This window comes from Nycticebus coucang, chromosome 4 (genome assembly GCF_027406575.1).
Source record: "Nycticebus coucang isolate mNycCou1 chromosome 4, mNycCou1.pri, whole genome shotgun sequence".
NCBI lineage: Eukaryota > Metazoa > Chordata > Mammalia > Primates > Lorisidae > Nycticebus > Nycticebus coucang.
The window spans coordinates 23,633,087-23,653,188 of record NC_069783.1 but is presented as its reverse complement, the minus strand read 5'-3'; the positions used below and the strand labels follow the sequence as shown (position 1 = coordinate 23,653,188).

General features: G+C 43.5%; 1 protein-coding gene across 14 annotated transcripts in view; it reads left to right on the top strand.

The window, feature by feature from the left end:
- DTNB (dystrobrevin beta) overlaps nucleotides 1–20,102 on the top strand; it is a 278,523-nt gene that overhangs the window by 237,030 nt on the left and 21,391 nt on the right. For 10 of the 14 annotated variants that reach the window (XM_053587758.1, XM_053587753.1, XM_053587754.1 and 7 more), the window contains 2 exons: nucleotides 2,270–2,366; nucleotides 10,127–10,147. In XM_053587758.1, coding sequence (XP_053443733.1) covers nucleotides 2,270–2,366; nucleotides 10,127–10,147 — 118 coding nt within the window. The remainder of the gene's footprint in view (nucleotides 1–2,269; nucleotides 2,367–10,126; nucleotides 10,148–20,102) is intronic. The other 4 variants (XM_053587759.1, XM_053587755.1, XM_053587748.1 and 1 more) reach the window with 1 other exon arrangement.

Sequence of the window (20,102 nt, the reverse complement as noted above, 5' to 3'; positions counted from 1 at the left end):
TGTGTGTGTGTGTGTGTGTGTGTGTGTGTATAAAACACCACCAGATAGATTAAATATGTATGTAGTATACAAAAGTTTAAGGCCAGGCATGGTGGGTCACACCTGTAATCCTAGAACTTTGGGAGGCTGAGGCAAGTGCATTTCTTGACCTATGAGTTCAAAACCAGCCTAAACAAGAGCAAGACCCCACCTCTACTAAAAATAGAAAAAAATTAGCTGGGTATTGTGGCAGGTGCCTGTAGTCCCAGCTACTCAGGAGATTGAGGCAAGAGTATTGCTTGAGCCCAAAAGTTTAAGGTTGCTGTGCACTTTGACACCATGGCACTCCACTGAGGGTGACAGAGTGAAACTCTGTCTCAAAAAATAAAGACTAGATGACAGTGAGCAGTGAGTCTATCCTAAAAACTTATAATCTGATACTGGAAACAAAATAATTTGGTAGTCAATTAAATACTACACAGTGTCTGTAAGATAGTGATAACACTATGAGGTGGGATGCCTGTGGTCTTGGGGCCACGTGTGGCCTTCTAGATCTTTAAGTGTGGCCTTTTGACTGAATCCAAACAGAGAAAGTCCTTTTTAATAAGGAGATTTGTTCTGTAAAGTTTGGATTTGGTCAAGGGGCCACACTCGGAGAGCTGGAGGGCCATATATGGCCTTGTGGCCACAGGTTCTGCACCCCTTATAAAGGTGGGTACAATTTGGATGGAGAATAGGACAAAATATGTGGTTCAGCATAGTCCCTCAAATAAATATGGCCCATTTCAGCGAAGGGAAAGAGTCTTAGAACTAAGAAGTTGTGTTCAGTCATTCATTAATCTTTAAGAGTACCAGTAATAGGAGATAAAATTAGCTAGGCAGTTAAGACCAGATTCTGAAGAGCCTTGATTATTAGGTCACTGGAAATCCTTGGAGGGTTTCAGATTTTGTTCAGTTCGGTAGATATCATCATAATTGAGCACATACTGGATATTTTCTTAATTTTTCAATACATGCAAAGGTGAGTAAAGCTGATTCCTTGACCTCAAGGATTTTGTTTTGCATCATGGTAGGAATGGCAGCAATGCAAGTAAAGTAAATTTAGTGCCACAAAGAAGCACTACATTGCTACAGTGATTAAGTCGGCCCTGCAAAGTAGTCAGGAGAAGCTTCCTGGAAAGAGTGGTGTTTGGAACAGACATCAAGGAATGAATAAGATTTGGAAGAGAGATGGGCATACCTGTGAGTCAAAACGATGGGGCCTGTTTAGGGAAAAGTGAACCATCAGCTGGTGATCCTGACATGGAAGGGAATAGGAGGTGAGGTGCTAAGGATAGGAATGTAGATGGGTTCCAGGGTAGTGGAGAAATATAATGGGAGCCACCTAGGTAACCAAAGATTTCCTAACAGCCACACTGTTAATTTTAATACTATATTTTACTTCACCTGATATTTCCAAAGTATTATTTCAACATGTAATCAGTGTTACAAAATGATTATGATATTTTGCCTTCTTTTTTCTACACTAAGTCTTTGGATTTCAGTATGTATGTTATACACACAGCTCATCGTAGTTCTGGCCAGCCATGTTTCAGGGGTCCCATCATCATATGTGGCTAGGGGCTATGTGTGGGACGGCACAGGTCTAGATTGTGCAGGGCAAGGGTCAACAGTGCTAGAAATTCTGTTGAGATCATTACATAGGGTGATGAAATGAACACCACTTCGCTTTGAGCAGCATTTTAAAGTTCATAGAACACTCTCATATCTATGAATACTATCTTATGTGATTCTTAAAATACTGCTATTATTTGCTATTAGTCCCATTTTAGAGGAGAGAAACTTGAGGTTAGGTGACTTGTCCACAGCTGCATGTTTAGTAAGTGCCAGGGCCAGCACCAAACCTCAAACCTCTTGATTTCTATTCCACTGCTCTTCCTCACCATAAAAGGTGAATTCAGGATTAATCATGCTGGGACACTGTTACATGTATGAGGAATTTGACTTCCTATTAAAAATCATTGTCTTTGTTAGTAATATGAATAATGACACGTATACTTTCCAAGACACTTGCACCTCTTATTCTCCCAGCAATACAAGAAAGCAGGCCAAACAGGTATCCTCACTATTTTATACAAGAGGAATCAGAGGTTAAATGGACTTGCTCAGCATCTCAACTGCTAAGTAGCAGAATCAGGTCCAAAACCCATCTCACCTGGCCTTAGACCTTTCTTTGAGTTCTGCTTTATCTTCACAGTTTCATTTCTGATGGACTTTTCCTCTGGGACAGGCAAAGGAAGGATGAACTGGAACAGCGGATGTCGGCACTGCAGGAGAGCCGGCGGGAGCTGATGGTGCAGCTGGAAGGGCTGATGAAGCTGCTGAAGGTAAGAGCCGCTCTGGTCTGCTCCTCCCACCTGCCCCCGTAGAGCATTGCCCACCTCAGCCCCAGCTGCTGCCTCCCCATGACCTGACCATGAAGGAGGGTGAGGCCTAGGGCTTGGCTCTCACTGCCTGAACCAGTTTTCAGGTAAACCTCCATAAATGTAGCCAGTTAAGTTAGTGTAAAGCCTAATCATAAAAAATTAGTAACTGAGAAATAGGGTAATGTTCTAAGTAGTTGATTTGATGAATAAATAAGCATATTTAAGGCCAGGCATGGTGGCTTACGCCTGTAATCCTAGCACTCTGGGAAGCTGAGGTATTTAGATTGCCCTGAGCTCACATATTCAAGACCAGACTGAGCAAAAGTGAGACCCCGTCTCTAAAAATAGCCAGGCGTTGTGGTGGCTGCTTGTAGTCCCAGCTCCTTGGGAGGCTGAAGCAAGAGAATTGCTTGTGCCCAAGGTGGAAGGTTGCTGTGAGCTATGACACCACAACACTCTACCAAGGGTGACAAAGTAAGACTCTGTCTCAAAAAAAAGAAAAATAAATAAATAAATGTTTATTTGTAAAGAGGATGTTAGCTACGTATAAATGAATAGTATTTCTCAACTATTTAAGACAAATTTTCTTTTAAGACAAATTTTCGGGCAGCGCCTGTGGCTCAGTCGGTAAGGCACTGGCCCCATATACCGAGGGTGACGGGTTCAAACCCAGCCCCGGCCAAACTGCAACCAAAAAATAGCGGGCGTTGTGGCGGGCGCCTGTAGTCCCAGCTACTCGGGAGGCTGAGGCAAGAGAATCGCTTAAGTCCAGGAGTTGGAGGTTGCTATGAGCTGTGTGAGGCCACGGCACTCTACCAAGGGCCATAAAGTGTCTCTACAAAAAAAAAAAAAAAAAAGACAAATTTTCAAATATTGCACCTAAATACCTAGCAAATATTAAGTATCCTATTTTAATAAGTAGTACAGAGGCAAATTGTATTAGGGCTATCCAGAGAAACAGAACTAGTAGGACATATGTAGATTTATAAGAGGGAATTTATTATTGGCTCATACAGTTGTGTGGGCAGAGACCATGGGACCATAATCTGCGTGGAGAAGCAGGGAAGCCAGTAATATCATTCAGTCTGTGTGTGAGGCCTGAGAACTAGCGGAGCTGATGGTATAAATCCTAGTACCGAAGGTGGGTTTGGGAAATGTGTGTTGGGTTGCTCGCTGGTGTAGTCCTGGAGTCTGAAGCCCTCGGAACCAGGGGAGCACCAGTGTCCAAGGGCAGAAGAAGATGAATGTCCAGCTTTAGAAAAGAGCAAATCCACCCTTCCCTGCCTTTTTGTTCTATCCAGGTTTGAAAGGGATTGAGTGCTGCCCACCCACACTGGTGAAGGTAGATCTTCTATGTTCAGTCTAATTCCAGTACCATTTAGAGTATTTAAGAAATACCATCACAGACACATGCAGAAATAATGTTTTACCAGCTATCTGGCTATCCCTTAACCTGGTCAAATCAACACATAAAAGTAAACATCACACAAACCAACTTAAGCCAATTCTAATCAATAACTTCATTCAGAATAAAATAGCATATTAGCTCTAGGTTTTATATATTGGGGACCTGAGTAAATCAAGAATAATTCAGGTCTATTTTTGTTGAAAAGTGTATCACAGCCTCTGCACCCCAGAGCAGAGCAAAGCATGCTTGGCATTTCAATATCTCCATCTAGACAATTTTCATGGCACTGAAAAGAAATATTTACCTGGTTACATAGCAGCAATACCAGAGCACTTGCTCATGCTGTTCCTTTTTCCGGCCTGTCTGTGCATCCTAAGAACCCACCGTATTGTGTAGTATGATACAGCGTTAGCAGGGAGGTGAACATCGCATGGAGTGCCTCAGACGCCAGGCTGCGGTAGTGAGTTTAGTACTGTGATAAAAGGCAGCCGTTGAAGGTTTTAAAAACAGCAGTTTAGGAAAATATGCAGGACAGATTAGAAAGGAGAGAAACTAAAGAATACTGGGAGACTAATGTAATCCTCCAGGCCTGAGGTGACAGGGTCTCAACTCGGAGTGGTAGTGCAAGAAAATACCAGCTTGGGAAACCACTCCCTTAATAACGAAGCTAGTGAGGAATAGCAACTTGGATAAATACAGTGTTTGTCTTTTAAACTGATTTTTGACTTGTTCAAGCCAATTGCTTTTTAAATCTTGAGCTGAGTGTCTTTTTCTCCCCCTTCGCTTTGTTCTTGAATATCAGAGTTGTTTTCCATGGATATGTTTCTTTCTTAACCCTGTTAGCCTGTTAGCAGGATTTCTCCTCAGAAATATTTTATATCTAAATGTCTTTAGATATTTTATCTATTTTTTCTTCTTTTTTTTTTTTTTTGAGACAGAGTCTCATATGTTACCTTCGGTAGAGTACTGTGGCATCACAGCAACCTCCAACTCTTGGGCTAAAGTGATTCTCTTGCCTCAGCCTCCCAAGCTGTAGCTGGGACTACAGGTGCTTGCCACAATGCCTGGCTATTTTTATTGTTGTTGTAGTTGTCATTGTCGTTTGGCAGGCCTGGGCTGGGCTTGAACCTGCCAGCCCCGGTGTATGTGGCTGGCGCCCTAACCACTGACCTACTATAAGCGCTCAGCCTCTTTAAATATTTTAAAGAAATAAGGCTAAAAAAACCTTATGCAGGCTCAGTGCCGTGGCTCAAGCGGCTAAGGCGCCAGCCACATACACCTGAGCTGGCGGGTTTGAATCCAGCCCAGGCCCGCCAAACAACAAAGATGGCTGCAACCAAAAAATAGCCAGGCATTGTGGCGGGCACCTGTAGTCCCAGCTACTTGGGAGGCTGAGGGAAGAGAATTGCTTGAGCCCAGGAGTTGGAGGTTGCTGTGAGCTGTGATGTCACAGCACTCTACCCAGGGTGACAGCTTGAGGCTCTGTCTCCAAAAAAAAAAAAAAAACAACCCTTATGCAAAAACTTGGCCCAAATATCCAACTAAGCAATCTAGTCACTCACTCAAACCTTTTCTTTTTTTTTTTTTTAGACAGAGTCTCACTATGTTGCCCTTGGTAGAGTGCCATGGTTTCACAGCTTTACAAACTCATGGGCTAAAGTGATTCTCTTGTCTCAGCTTCCCAAGTATCTGGTACTACAAGTGCCCACCATAACGCCCAGCTATTTTTAGAGATGGGGGTCTCGCTCTTGCTCAGGACAGTCTCGAACCTTTGAGCTTAGGCAATCCACCCACCTTGGCCTCCCAGAGTACTTGTGATCTCAGGCAATCCATCCACCTTGGCCTCCCAGAGTTCTAGGATTACAGGCATGAGCAACCAAGCTCAGCCTCACTCAAAACTTTGAAGATGTACCTATACGTACATGGGCCTATATAACAGTGGAAACTGTGGGGTTTTTTTGTTTGTTTGTTTTTGTTTTTGGCCGGGGCTAGGTTTGAACCCGCCATCTCTGGCATATGGGACCAGCACCCTACTCCTTGAGCCACAGGCGCCACCCGCCATGTGTGGTTTTAAAAGCCCTCTTGTTGGCTCAGCACCTGTAGCTCAATGGTTAGGCCACCAGCCACAGGCTGATGGGTTCAAACCCAGCCCAAGCCCGCCAAACAACGACAACAACAACAAAATAGCTGGATGTTGTGGCAGGCATCTGTAGTCCCAGCCACTTGGGAGGCTGAGGCAAGAGAATCACTTAAGCCCAAGAGTTTGAGGTTGCTGTGAGCTGTGAAGCCATAGCACTCTGTTGAGGGCGACATAGTGAGACTCTGTCTCAAAAAAACAAAAAAAGGCTCTGCACCTGTAGCTCAGTGAGGGCGGCACCGGCCACATACCCCAAGGCTGAAGGGTTCGAGCTCAGCCCAGGCCTGCTAAAACAACAATGACAACTGCAACCAAAAAATAGCCGGGCATTGTGGCAGGCGGCTGTAGTCTCAGCCCCTCGGGAGGCTGAGGCAAGAGAATCGCTTAAGCCCAAGAGTTTGAGGTTGCTGTGAGCTGTGATGCCACAGCACTCTACCAAGGGCAACAAAGTGAGACTCTGTCTCAAGAAAAAAAGAAAAAGAAGCCCTCCTGCTGTGGCGTTAGTCTGTTTGCCAGGCAGGTGATGATAGGAGATCCACTCGCCCTTTCCCTGGCTCAAACTTCCCTTTCGGAGAGATGCGTTCAAACTTTACCCACGCCCCAGTGCTCCAGTGGTGATTTTTGTAAAAGGTAAAAGTTTTATGCAAAGTGAAGGGAAGTCAGAGTGCATTTCCCGCGAGTAATACCTTGCACTTTGGATTGCCTTGCCATTCCTCAGAGCCACTGGCTCAGAGCCCCATGCATACCACTGAGACCTCACAGTATACAAGTGATGGATTCAGGGACTAAGTAGAATGAGCTAATGCTGGGAACTATACTTTCAAGTCCTGAGTTTCTTTTTACTTACAATAATTTCAGTAACCATACGTTTTGTAGGATCCCCTGCCAGGTTCTTAAATGCCTTATCATTTTACACACCTGACAGACTGAGGCCATTCAGAGTGGGAGAAAGATTTGCACACACCAACCCAGGCATGTTGTCTTTGTAGCCACTGAATAGAATTCACAGTTGAAAACTCATGTCTTTAGTGTCCAGCTTCCTAAAAGAATTACAACATCTTAATTTGTGTGTCATATGCATTCCTGAAAGGTCATACATAAGAATCATTGACTTCTATCAAAATTTCAAAGATGTTTTCCTACTATTAAATAAACACATTCATCAATCTATAAAAGTACCCTTTAGAATTCTAATTTTAATTTCAAAGGACTGCCCTGCTTTCATTGATGTTCAGTCTGCTAGCATTTAATCCTCTCATAAAACAGCTGTAAGCAGTTAGTCAAATGGACAATCAAGCCACATGGTCTGGGATACTCGTAAATTAAAATGTATCACACAGTCAATTTCCATTTCACGGGAGTTCTTTCATTCTGCTGCTTTAGTAAAATATTATGTACTTTATCTTTTTATATAAAAAGTAGACTGTTGTTTATTCATTCAACAAATTCTTAATCCTTTTTTTTGGAACAAGACAAGGGAAAAAAATAATCGTTTATTTATTTAACAAAAAATGTATTGAGTTCCTAAGTGTCATGCTCAATATTTGGCACATGGTGGTGATAGATGCAATCCCTGTCACCAGAGAGTATCAGGAACCTTCTTAGTGGCTGACACTCAGGCATCTGTGTCTCTGTGCATGCCTTTTCCTTAGACTTTTTCCCCGATTAACGAGTATATAGATAACCTCTGCCTCAAACTTCTTATTTAATCTAGAAATGGTCATATGTTGGTATTTCTAATTCATGTTCCCAATACTTTTCTACTTCACTTTCCATTTTCCTAATATTGCCTTACCAGATGAATTCTATAGTTTTGAATGTCAACCTCATTTGCAAATGTTCACCTGCCAGCCCCGGCATATGTGGCTGGCACCCTAACCAGGTTTACATGCAAACTCAGTTTGCATGTAAATTTTTACGTAGGTGACTACAGTGGTTGGACCATTGCTTTGGCCACCTCTCCAGATTTCCCCTGTGTGGAAGAGACTCAAATGTGTTTAGGTGGCATAAGCAGTTGTAAATTTGCACTTCATAATTAAGGTGTCATTACCCCCTTTAAATCAAACTGGCTGTCTCCCTATCATCTGTGTCATCTGGGGTCTATGTTTACTGAAACTAGCTGGCTATTTGATAACACAAAGCCTCAAAGACCTTAGATCTGACTTGTTTACTATGTTGACTGAGCCTTAAAGGCTTTATTTTATACAAATAAGTTCTGTGAGTTTAAATTATACAACACCATCCTAAGTGACACTTTGCCCAAGTCCACCTTCTCCCAATGCTTTGCACACAGGAAAGGTCTCTACATCCTAAAAGCACTGCCCTGGCGACTGTCCCCATCCTGACCTGACACTGATATCTACTGTAAATGATTTCATGTCTGTACACAGTCTCCAAATGTCCAAGCACGAAACATTGCTTTCTCCAATTTCTCTATTCTGTTGAACCAAAATGCCTGTAACATCTCTAATACCAAACCTGGGGAAAACAGTGGCCATAGGGAGGTGTCTGAGGGACAATTCTGAGAAGTTACATATGTACTGGGCTTTTGGCCTCAGACACAATTTCAGCATGTTAGGGTTATTCTGTCCCTCATTCACTCTTAATTTCCATTTCAACACTTAGTTTCAGCAATAAAAACTCATTTTCAAATTGTTTAATAACTCTCCTCTGGCTGTTCGCCTTCCGGCCCCACAGGGAAGTCTGGCTAGGAAGAGATCACTTCCCACTATTAAACTCAAAGCCCTGCTGAGCTGTGTGTGCCACGTGCAAAAGCAGAGGGGCCCAAACTCCTCCAGGCTGCCTGAGCTAGTACCTGGGGCTCCTGAGAGTGTAGCTATGGCTAAGCCCCCTGTAGCTTTGATTATGAAGAGCACTTTCCTCCCTCAGTCCGGTTCTCCTCAAGAGATTTCTTGGTGCCCATTTACTTTCTAGTCCATGTCTCTCCCTTGCAGAATAAGCCTCTACCTTTTGCAATCCCTTTGCCTTACTGAGGTCATTCTTGCCGTGAGAGCCAGGTCTGCAGGCTTTGCGAGCAGGAGCACTTAGCTATCCCTAAGACTTCTCAGTAAAGTCTGTCTGCACAGCTTTTAGGTCATGCACTGGGCCAACAAGCTGAGGCTCCCTGACCTTGGCAACCCATGGTGAGGCACAGAGGGGCTGAAGAGTGAAGGACTGAAGAAAGAGAAACTCACAAGTGTTTATCTCATCTTCTTTATGCTTTTTTCTACAATGTCTGGTAGTGTATTCATTTGGGCAGTCAACCAAGAGTTAGCAAGTGCCTGCTCTGTGTACCATCACTGGAAGGTTCTGAAGACAGACCATTTCTTTATGTGTCCCACACCTTATCCATAGAAGTATTGAATAATGTTTATGAAAAGCTGATGTCAAGAATGCTTTTTTTGAACGGCCTTTCAGGCTCCTGAATCAGTTTCCCATTTACTGGGGGAAGTGAAAAAAACAACAAAGTGGCCTGAAAGCCAGCGCGGGGTGCGGTTTCCACACATTTAGTTGGGGGAGAGGACTAAATAAGAAAAGAACTTGTGGTCAGCGGGGACTGCTAGCTGGGATGATATTAGAGCAAAGGTTCTCAAACTTGTGTGCATCGGTATCCGCTGACAGCTGCATCCCACCCCTGCAGCTTCGATTTTGTAGGTCTGAGGTGAGGCACCAAGTTTGTATGTCTGACAAGTTTCCAGGTAGAAAAGGTGGTGCTGATGTTGCTGGTCTGTGTGTTCCATACTTTGAGAACCACTGACCTAGATAAATGTACCTAAACACAAAAATATTGTAAATGGTAAAAGAGAATGATTATTAGAATTTGAAGTCATGGTTGAACTTCCTCTTTTGGTTTACCCTAAATAGTTACATGGCCTTAAGCAGGTCAGGCACTCTAGGCCTCTGTCATCTATAAATAAGAAAGTTGGGCCAGATGGTTTCTAAGTTTCTTTCTTTCCCATTCTAGAAGTTAGTAGTGAATCAATTGAGTAGGCTGAGGGCTGCCGTTTGCTTTGTCCTGCTGATGCTCCTGTGGTGGATGGGACCTTTGACCTCCAAACCTGTTGGCCTGGCCTGGTTTACCCAAGTCTGCTATCATTTCTTCCCAGTGTTTATGGTGATGGGCATTAATTTATCTCCTTTTTTCCTCTGCCTTTTTTCCATCCTCAACTCTTCTAGGAGGAAGAACAAAAGCAGGCAGTAAGTGAACTTCAGAATTTTCCTCTGGGCTCTCATTCCTTTTGCATGTTCTCCTTTTCCGCCTTTGAATGTTACATACTCTCTCCTCTCCTCCCTGCACAACATCTCTGAAGAATTGGTTATGTGCAAAACCCTCAGTAGTTCTCCATGGTGTTGTACAATGGCCTGAAAGTTCGAGTCCTGTGCATCCAGTAGCACATGTTCTTACTTAAAACCAAAGCTTGTTGGATTTTTTTTAAAGTGCACATCTGTTGTGTTTAAGTATGCATGATGAGCCAGGCTACCACTGCACTTTTCTGTCCTTTCATTCTCGGTGTCTTAGATGACTTTAATGTTTGAAACAACTTTTGGGGTGGTGGGAATGATCTCATGTCATGAACGAATTAATGTGCATGAAAATGAGTAGTTGTTTTGATGTCCTGAAGTTTCAAATAGGCTTCTGGATTCTCTGGCCCCACTGGCCTTCTTACCAAAATTACTGATGACAACAGAGAAACCAGAGAGACCAACTACACTTTCAGTGATTTCCTGTTCAGCGCCTACTCCAGGAGCTCAGGTTTTTCTGAGCTGTATGGCTGTGGCATGATGTTTGTGGAAGGTTTATGTTTGTTTTTATTTTTCCAGATAGCCAATGACCCACGCAAGAAAGTCAATTGCGGGCCTATCCACAGTAGTAACACCGTATGTTGATGTAACCTAATAAGGTTTCAAGGCATACATACTTTTACATGAGCTAAAGCTGAGTTTTGGCTTTTTATTTTTTCAAGATGGAAATATATAATTAATTTTAAAATTTACTTATTTAAAACACGAATTTATCCGTGTTTTAGATTAAGATTAGGCATGTAAAACATTATATTTACTATTTCCAGCTGGGAGATCAGTGGGATCCTGGAGTAAAGGGGAGAAGAAAGGAGGAGAAAGGGAAGGGGTGGGAGGGGCAGACTATGAGAAAACGGGAAGGAAGAAGCTCGGCCTCAACACAGGCGGGTATCCCATCAATCTCAAGGGCTTTCGTGGGACAGAAGTTTGGTTTTGCTTTTTTTTTTCACTTCCATCTAAGGCACTTCTACATCGATAAGTACATTTATAGGAGCTGAGCAGAACAGGGTGGAAAATCAAGCCCAACGATTAACTGCTTCCTCCAGGAGGTGACACACATCACCACTCCATTTCATTGGGCAGAGCAAGTCACGTGATCACGCTTGGCTTCAAGTGTACAGCCTTCCGTTTGCTTAGAAGCAACAGAAGCAGATGTTGGTAATGCCTCCCACAAGTAGGGGGATGAGTGAGACTGTGTAGGAGGGAAGGAAAGAGACCATTTGTCCTTCCTGCTCCTTCTCCCACTCCTTTCCCTGCCAGTCTCTTCTCTGGGTTATTCAGGTTCCCCTTCCTGCCGATCCAGTATCCCCTCAGCAGTAGCTGCTGACCACTGGGATTCCCCGCTTCGTCCCTTGGTGCCAGAGATGCTGCTTACAGCCACAGCCACTGCCTGGGGACTTACAGACTAGCGTAGCATCTCTCAGTCTCTCTGAATGCACCAGCTCAAAGGAAGCACGAATTGACAACACCCACACCTAACTTGAGAACCCACTTCCAAAGAGGGCTGACATTGTTGATGTTTATTGTAATGGTAGCACTAGGGCTTCCAGTAAACATTTCTTTTTTTTTTTTTTTTGAGATGGAGTCTCCTGCCCTCAGTAGAGTACTGTGGTGTCAACAGCTCACAGCAACCTCAAACTCTTGGGCTTAAGCAATTCTCTTGCCTCAGCCTCCCCAGGTAGCTGGGACTATAGGCTCCTGCCACAAGGCCCAGCTATTTTTTTGTTGCAGTTGTTGTTGTATAGCTGGCCTAGGCTGGGTTCGAACCTGCCAGCCTCGGTGTGTGGCTGGTGCCCTAACCACTGTGCTACAGGCTCTAAGCCAGACATTTCATTTTTTAATTTTTTATGGATTACCATGTAATCCAGGAAATAGGAATTGTCACCACTGTGACATTATTTTGCTGGTCAATTTAAAGCTCACCTTCAGCAGACAGAGGATTAAATCATGTGTTCATTTCAGTGGCCTTTCCTGATGTGAGATCATCATCCCCTTGAAGTTGGCAAAATGAGAGACTAGACTGCTGAAGCCTGCCTCTAACGAACCACTGCGTGTCTGTCTTGGAAATTCTGCATGGCCAAGGTCCTGACTCACATCCCAGTCCTCATAGTCTCCTAGGAATATCCATAGCATAAATTGGTACAGATTGTTTTTTCATCAGCTTTCCTCACCATGGTTTGAGTTTTAAAATGCTGCTCTGCTGATTTAGCTGAAAATATCCATCTGTCCACTTCACAGGTTAAAGCTGTAAAGCTGAACTCACCTAAGCTCAACTCTGAGGCTCAGATTTGAACTGAATGACTTCACGTAATTCAACTTTTTTTTGTAGAGACAGAGTCTCACTTTATGGCCCTTGGTAGAGTCCCATGGCCTCACACAGCTCACAGCAACCTCCAACTCCTGGGCTTAGGTGATTCTCTTGCCTCAGCCTCCTGAATAACTAGGACTACAGGTGTCCACCACAATGCCCGGCTATTTTCTTTGTTGTTGTTGTTGCAGTTTGGCCGGGGCTGGGTTGGAACCCACCACCCTTGGTATATGGGGCTGGTGCCCTACCCACTGAGCCACAGGCACCACCTGTAATTCAACATTTTTAACGTGTACAGCTGAAAAGATTATAGCTTTAGAACCAGAGCTTCTGTTTAATCTATATCATTACTAGTGCACACTAAAAGGTAAGAGTGTTTAACACAGAGCTAAGATGTAACCCTTTCTTCCTTCCAGCTTCTTGCTGGTGTAGTTTTCTATCAAAATGTATTACCCTAAATGAGTAATAAAATAATTGTAAAATACTTTTTAAATGAATTATTTACTAGATATGTTTCCCCAAACTGGCTCTATAATGCATTATAGAGAACTTTTCCTGTAGTCCACCTCCTTGCTGCTTTCCCCTTTAGGGATTTACTGTTAACTCCTAGGGTCGCATTTTATTCGCAGAAGACTTCTGATACAGTCTGGGTGAGTTTTTAACACCAGTCAATTCAGTTCTCTGCAGACAGCAGTTGGGTGCCCTATGGTTTAATTGAATCCGGCCACCTGAAGTTAGTACAAAGGGCTCAGTCCCACAAGACTTCCCCCCACCTCAGATGCCAATTACAAGTCTAGGGTTCCCCAAGTTACTGACATTTCTGTCTGACTTGGCTACAATCAAGGTTCCCACAACTCCTTCATCAGATCCAAAAATTTGCTTTAACAACTCATGGAACTCAGAGAAACACTTTACTTACTATTTTTTTTTAGAGAAGGTATTATAAAAGATACAAATGAACAGCCAAATTAAGAAGTATATAGGGCAAGTTATAGAAGGGTCCTGAGCACAGGAGTTTCTATCCCCATGGAGCTTGGGTGTGCTACCTTCTGGTGGATGGGCTCAAAGTTTCAACCCTCTAATCATGCTTGGTCTTCCTGGCAGCCCCCATCCTGAAGCCAAGAGCCCCTCCCTAGCCCTACCAGCTCACTAGCATACAAAAGAAAACAAATCATCCGGGAGGTTCCAACGCTTTTAGACCCTCTCATGCCAGGAACCTGGGGAAGGAAAACCAAATAGATGTTCCTATCACAGGATTATTGTGGCTTTGGGGGAGCCCGAGAGGAATGGATAACAACTGTTTCCTTAAAAGCTTTGGTGCTTGGGGGGGCACCTGTGGCTCAGTAGGTAGGGCACCAGCCCCATATACCAAGGGTGGCGGGCTCAAACCCGGCCCCAACCAAACTGCAACAACAAAAAAGTTTTGGTGCTGCAATTCTGTCCTCAGCCCCAGCCACTTTTCCAGCGCTCTCAGTGGCATTAGTACCTCAAAATGACATCCTTCTATATTTCCTTTTCTCCCTCCCCTTTTCCCTTCTCTTTTTTCAGATCTGAGGGTTATAATGAAGGGAAGAACTGCCCGACTTTTCAGATAAGACTTTGCTGCGTGACTGTTCAACCCATGATTTACCCTGCAGTTTAACAGGCTCAGGAATTAGAGTGTCTCAATTGAGTCAGGGTCAATGGACCCATGGTCATCATCAAACTGTAATTCAAGGACTTTGCCTTCCTTTTCTACTATTGTGTCCCCAGCCTCTAGTCTAGCCTGCCACATAGTAAATACTCAGTAAATATTTGCTAAATGACAGCTAGTTATCAACCACATTTACAAAATTTTGACTATGGACTGTGTGAATTAATAATCATATTAATTGTAGGAGACATAACTGGTTCAAGTACCTGTAGCAGTAATTTTGCTCAAGCTAGTTTCATATAATAAGTAGATCATATAATCACAAGATTAAATTATGGCTCAGAAATATCCTTTATAAAAAGGAATCAGAAAAATTTCTGTGTTACCAAAAGGAACACAGAAAATATTAGTTCTAATATTATTTCTGTCTAGAGAACTGATTATATGGAATAAAATCTCCCCTTTTTTACACCAATCTATAAAATTCAAGATATCTATAATTGTTATATCATTTGAAAATATTTTAGCATTTCTCAGTAAAAACACAATGCCCACAGTTAGAAATATGGTTGTAGGATGTTCGAAAAAGACACACTAAGCAGCTCTAACTTGAAATAGGAAAATAGTGTTTAGTTTGGACTGTTTCTGGATCTGTTAAGATTATGTCATATTGTCTATTTTTTTTGTATAGTATTTGAAAACAATAAAAATTGTATGATTTGGGGGAAAAAAAAAAGAAAAAGAAAAAGACACACTAGGGTATTAAAAGACTGTTTAGGTCCCTACTGGCAATGGTCTTCATGATTGGTGCACTTGACCTATGGGCTACTCCAGTCTAGATGGCCCAATCTTAGTCTAGAAGGACTTTAGATACAGTTTCATTCTGGGAATACCTTAGGATTCCATTTTTCCCAATGACTCAGAACACCATAAAATTTCACTGCTGGATTTCTAACAGTAAAATAGAAGCCTTAGTCTATTTCTCCATGAAAAGCAAGGGATTGCCATTCATTTATTTCAAGGCAATGAAGTTGGCCTTTTGGAGGATAAAAAGAGAAATCTTACACAAATACTATTCTCAAGTAGTATAGAAGTTATTTCCCAGATCTGATGCCCCAAATGCTAAACACAAGCTGGGTGAGGGATATCCTGAGCCTCGGGCATCACTGCTGCCGAAGTGTGCACTGTACATGGGTGATGGGTGTCTGCTGGGATTTGAGGATATCGGTGCTGCATGGTCTGACTCCCACAGACCTCCAAACTGGATCCCAGGCCCAGGATATGTAGAGACTCCCTGTCAGTGCCACATGTGAATAGATTATGCTTCTTACTAATTGAGGTTTGTCTGCTAAATCATTTCTTTTCCATCTAAACAAGTACAAATGTCAGTTTCCTCATCTGTAAACTTCCAGCTCCATAGTTCTTTGACCCTTCATCATTAATACTGTATTGGGGAAAGGCTATAAACCAAGAAATCCACGTGGATTCATTTCATCAACTTTTCCTTTTGTGACTTTGAAACCCTCTGGCCCTTACTCTGTGGTCTGGGCTCTCATTCAATAACTCCTTCCTCAAGGTTCAATTGTTCCAGCCGCTTTCGCAGACAAAAGAAAGCATCCCACGAAAACATCAGCTGCCTCCCTGATGCCTTTCTCTGGCTCATGCCTGTGGTTCTTGGCATGGAGGGGGACAGGACTCCCTGACACTCTCCTCTCTGTTCTACCTCACCCCAGCATCTTCTCTGCACATGGGATTGTTTCTATACCCCTTTACTTTGAGAGTGTTTGTAGGCATTTCCTCAAATCATGAAGCTGTACCAGTCTCTAGGGCAGTGGTTCTCAACCTTCCTAATGCCACAGCCCTTTAATACCGTTCCTGTGGGTTGCAACCCACAGGTTGAGAACTGCTGCTCTAGGGTAACAGGTTGTACAGCGGAACCCCAGGCTGGTTCTAATGTTCCATATTAACAGTAACGCTAAGGTGAGGAACATCCTGGCCTAGAGTCCTTAACTGAAAAGAACATCTGCTTAGTTTCAGCTAAAAGAAGCATGTTATAAAGGGAAAAGTAGACTAGTTTACACTTTTCTCTGTTTACTGCTAAACATACTCTGGTAGTATGCATTTGGAGCTGCAGTATAGATAACTTAATGTTTTTTTATTTTTATTTTTTGAGACAGAGTCTCATTATGTCGCCCTCGGTAGAGTGCCGTGGTGTCACAGCTCACAGCAATCTCAAACTCTTGGGCTTAAGTGATTCTCTTGCTTCAGCCTCCCAAGTAGTTGAGACTACAGGTGCCTACCACAACACCCGGCTATTTTTGGTTGCAGTTGTCATTGTTGTTTAGCAGGCCCGGGCCAGGCTCAAACCTGCCACCTTCGGTGTATGTGGCTGGCACCCTGCTCACTGAGCTATGGGCACCGAGCCAATACCTTAATGTTTAAAAAGATAAAAGGGACAGGATGTGTTATAAAATGAGAGGCAATGTAGTTAATTGCAAGTGAAGTGGTACCTTTAGTATGAATCCATGCCAACCCACCACTGCTCTACCCAGATAGCTAGCTATAAACCCTTCAGTGCTTTTTTTTTTGGAGACAGAGTCTCACTTTGTTGCCCATGGTAGAGTGCCGTGATGCTCACAGCAACCTCCAGCTCTTGGGCTTAGGCAATTCTCTTGCCTCAGCCTCCCAAGTAGCTGGGACCACAGGCACCCGCCACAATGCCCAGCTATTTTTTTGTTGCAGTTTGGTCGGGCTGGGTTTGAACCCGCCACCCTCAGTATGTGGGGTTGGCGCCCTACTCACTGAGCCACAGGCACCACCCACCCTTCAGTGCTTTTTTTTTATTTTTTATTGATGTATTATTATGAACTTAGCTCCCATAGGTCAGTAGGTAGGGCACTAGCCACATACCCTAAGGCTGGTGGATTCAAACCCAGCCCAGGCCAGCTAAAACAACAATGACAACTGCAACAACAACAACAAAAAAATTGCGGGGCATTGAGGCAGGCGCCTGTAGTTCCAACTACTTGAGAGGCTGAGGCGAGAGAATCACTTAAGCCCAAGAGTTTGAGTTTGCTGTGAGCAATGACAGCACGGCACTCTACCCAAGGCAACAGCTTGAGACTCGTCTCAAAAAAAAAAAAAAGTATTATTAACTTAAATGTAGATAAATTCACTGTATGTTAACTGGCTTTCACATAATTTCAACTCCTCTGTTTATCCAGTCCTCAGAAAATCAAGGGAGAATCAAGGAGAGTTTCAGATCTGTAGCTGCCTTGGGACATCTACTAAATGTGCAAAAGATGTGATAATCCATTCCTAGGCCCCTTGAAGGTTCTAACCCAATTGGAGGCTGTTGGTTGCCTGTCCTTTCTATAGCTCTGGGACCTCAGGATTCTGAGACACCTACAGGCAATTTCTCATCTTTAGCAATTAGGAACCAGGTAACTCCTTTTTGTGGGTGGATGTCCTGTGCACTGTGGGATGTTTAGTGGCATCCTTGGGCTCTAACCACTGAATGCCAGTATTTGCCCCAGCACAACGCCTGCTAGGTAACATTGCTCCCTTCTTAATGAGAAGCCTGGAGGACCTTTCTCTGCAGTACTACCCTGTTTTCTTGAAAATAAGACAGTGTCTTATTTTAAGGTTTGCTCCCAAAGATCTGCTAGGTCTCATTTTCAGGGGACGTCTTATCTTTCCTGTAAGTAGGTCTTATTTTCGGGGAAACAGGGAAGGATGAGCTCCCCAGGCCATTCTCAAAATCCCTTATTCTGACGTTTGGATATGAGATGGATGGGACCTCACACATCCCTCCTCTGTCCACATTTCCTGCTTCTGTTAATGTCATTGTCACTGTGTCATTGTGTTTATGCTGGTGATCTTCCAGGCTCTTGTTCTTCCCTCTTAGTTGCCAAAGTCTAGTCAATTAATTCTGTCTCCCAAGGGTTGCTTGTATCTCTCTCCTCCTTTCTATTCTTACCACAGCTCTTCATTGCAGTTCCCATTATCTGTCACCTGGTATTGGAAAAACCTCCTTATTAATATGACTCCTGTCTCTTGTTTCTCAGTCCCTCCTTCACGCTGCCCAGTGCAAGACTCCTGAACACAGACCAGACCCCACCATTTCACTCCTCTCCTCAGAAAGCTTCACTAGCTCCCTCTTGCCATTGCCTAATGCAGGGGTCAGCAAGCTTTTTCTTAAAGGGTTAGATAGTAAACATTTTAGGCTTTGTAGGACTAACCAAAGATATTATGTAAGTCCTATATAACTTTAAAACGTAACCATTTAAAAATGTAAAAACCGGGCGGCGCCTGTGGCTCAGTCAGTAAGGCGCTGGCCCCATATACCGAGGGTGGCGGGTTCAAACTTGGCCCTGGCCAAACTGCAACCAAAAAATAGCTGGGCGTTGTGGTGGGCGCCTGTAGTCCCAGCTACTCGGGAGGCTGAGGCAAGAGAATCGCTTAAGCCCAGGAGTTGGAGGTTGCTGTGAGCTGTGTGATGCCACGGCACTCTACCGAGGGCCATAAAGTGACACTCTGTCTCTACAAATAAATAAATAAATAAATAAAATAAAAATGTAAAAACCATTCTTAGCTCATGGATTATTAAAAAAAAAGATGGCATGAAAATTAAATACTTTTTTTAAAGCTGGATTTGCGGTGGGTTGTGTAATTTGCTCCTCTGCAGCCGATTAAGTAACTTGGTCATTCTTTTAAGGCCCCGGCTGATTGTCGCCTGCACTCCTCTTGTCCTGCACATACACGTCCTGAGTGCCCCACTCTAGCCTCACCACCATTTCCTACCCCAGACACAGCCTCCTGTCATGCCTGGTGGCTTTGTTCATGCTTTTCCTCCCAAGCCTTTTCTGCCAACTGCAGTTGTACCTCTCAAGACCATCTCAGCTGCTGCCTCTGCTATAGATCCTTCCCCTGTCCAGAATGCCAGCCAACCCTTCTGGCATCTAGGCTGCTCTCTTTGCTCTCCACTGTGGCACCTGTTTCATCCCCTCTGGGATGCTAGTCGCATACATGCCTGCCTTCCTTGGAGGCTCCAGGCCTCATCTGTGCAGACCTCCACCCCCAGCATCTTCTTCTGGGCGCCTGTAGTCCCAGCTGTTTGGGAGGCTGAGGCAAAAGGATTGCTCAAGCCCAAGAGTTTGAGGTTGTCGTGAGCTATGATGTCATGGCACTCTACCCAGGGTGATAGGATGAGACTCTGTCTCAAAAAAACAAGCAAATAAATAAATATATAAGACTCATTAAATTAAAAACATCACTGGTACATTCTAACTGCCTTCCTGATAATTGCTTTAGCTGTCTGAATAAGGACCACATCCTCCTGGGAACCTATCCTAATTTTTGTTGCTAATATGAAATCTGAGTATTTGGTGTTCACGTTATAGGGATTTTTCTCCCAGTGAGGTCCCTGATCATTTTGCTGAGAACTGGCTTTGAAATCTCACAGTGAGGACTAACAGGATACCATTTTCAAATAAGGTTTGGCAGATGAGGAGAAACAAACAGAAAGAGGGTAATTCTAATCTTGGAATTTATGAGTTTCCCTATCTAAAAGTTTAACCTTTGATTTGTGGGTTTATGGTGGGTTTTTATAGGTTGTTCTTTGTCCCAGAAATTTAATACACCTTCCTCTTTCCATAAGAAAGATAACTAGATACCTTGCCCCCCGCCTCCTTTAAGTCTTAGAGTAAGCTTTGTCTTTTCTATAACTGAGTGTGATTTGAATAGGAAAAGAGTGGTGAAGATTGAGAACCGTAACCTTCTGCCATTGTCAACCCTGTGATCTCAAGACACCCAGCAGTCCTAGAATAGTTGCTTCCTGTCTATTGCAATGTAGCCCGAAGCTACCATGCTGAGTGACAGGTTTTGTGTGAACCCTGAGGTTCCTGACATGA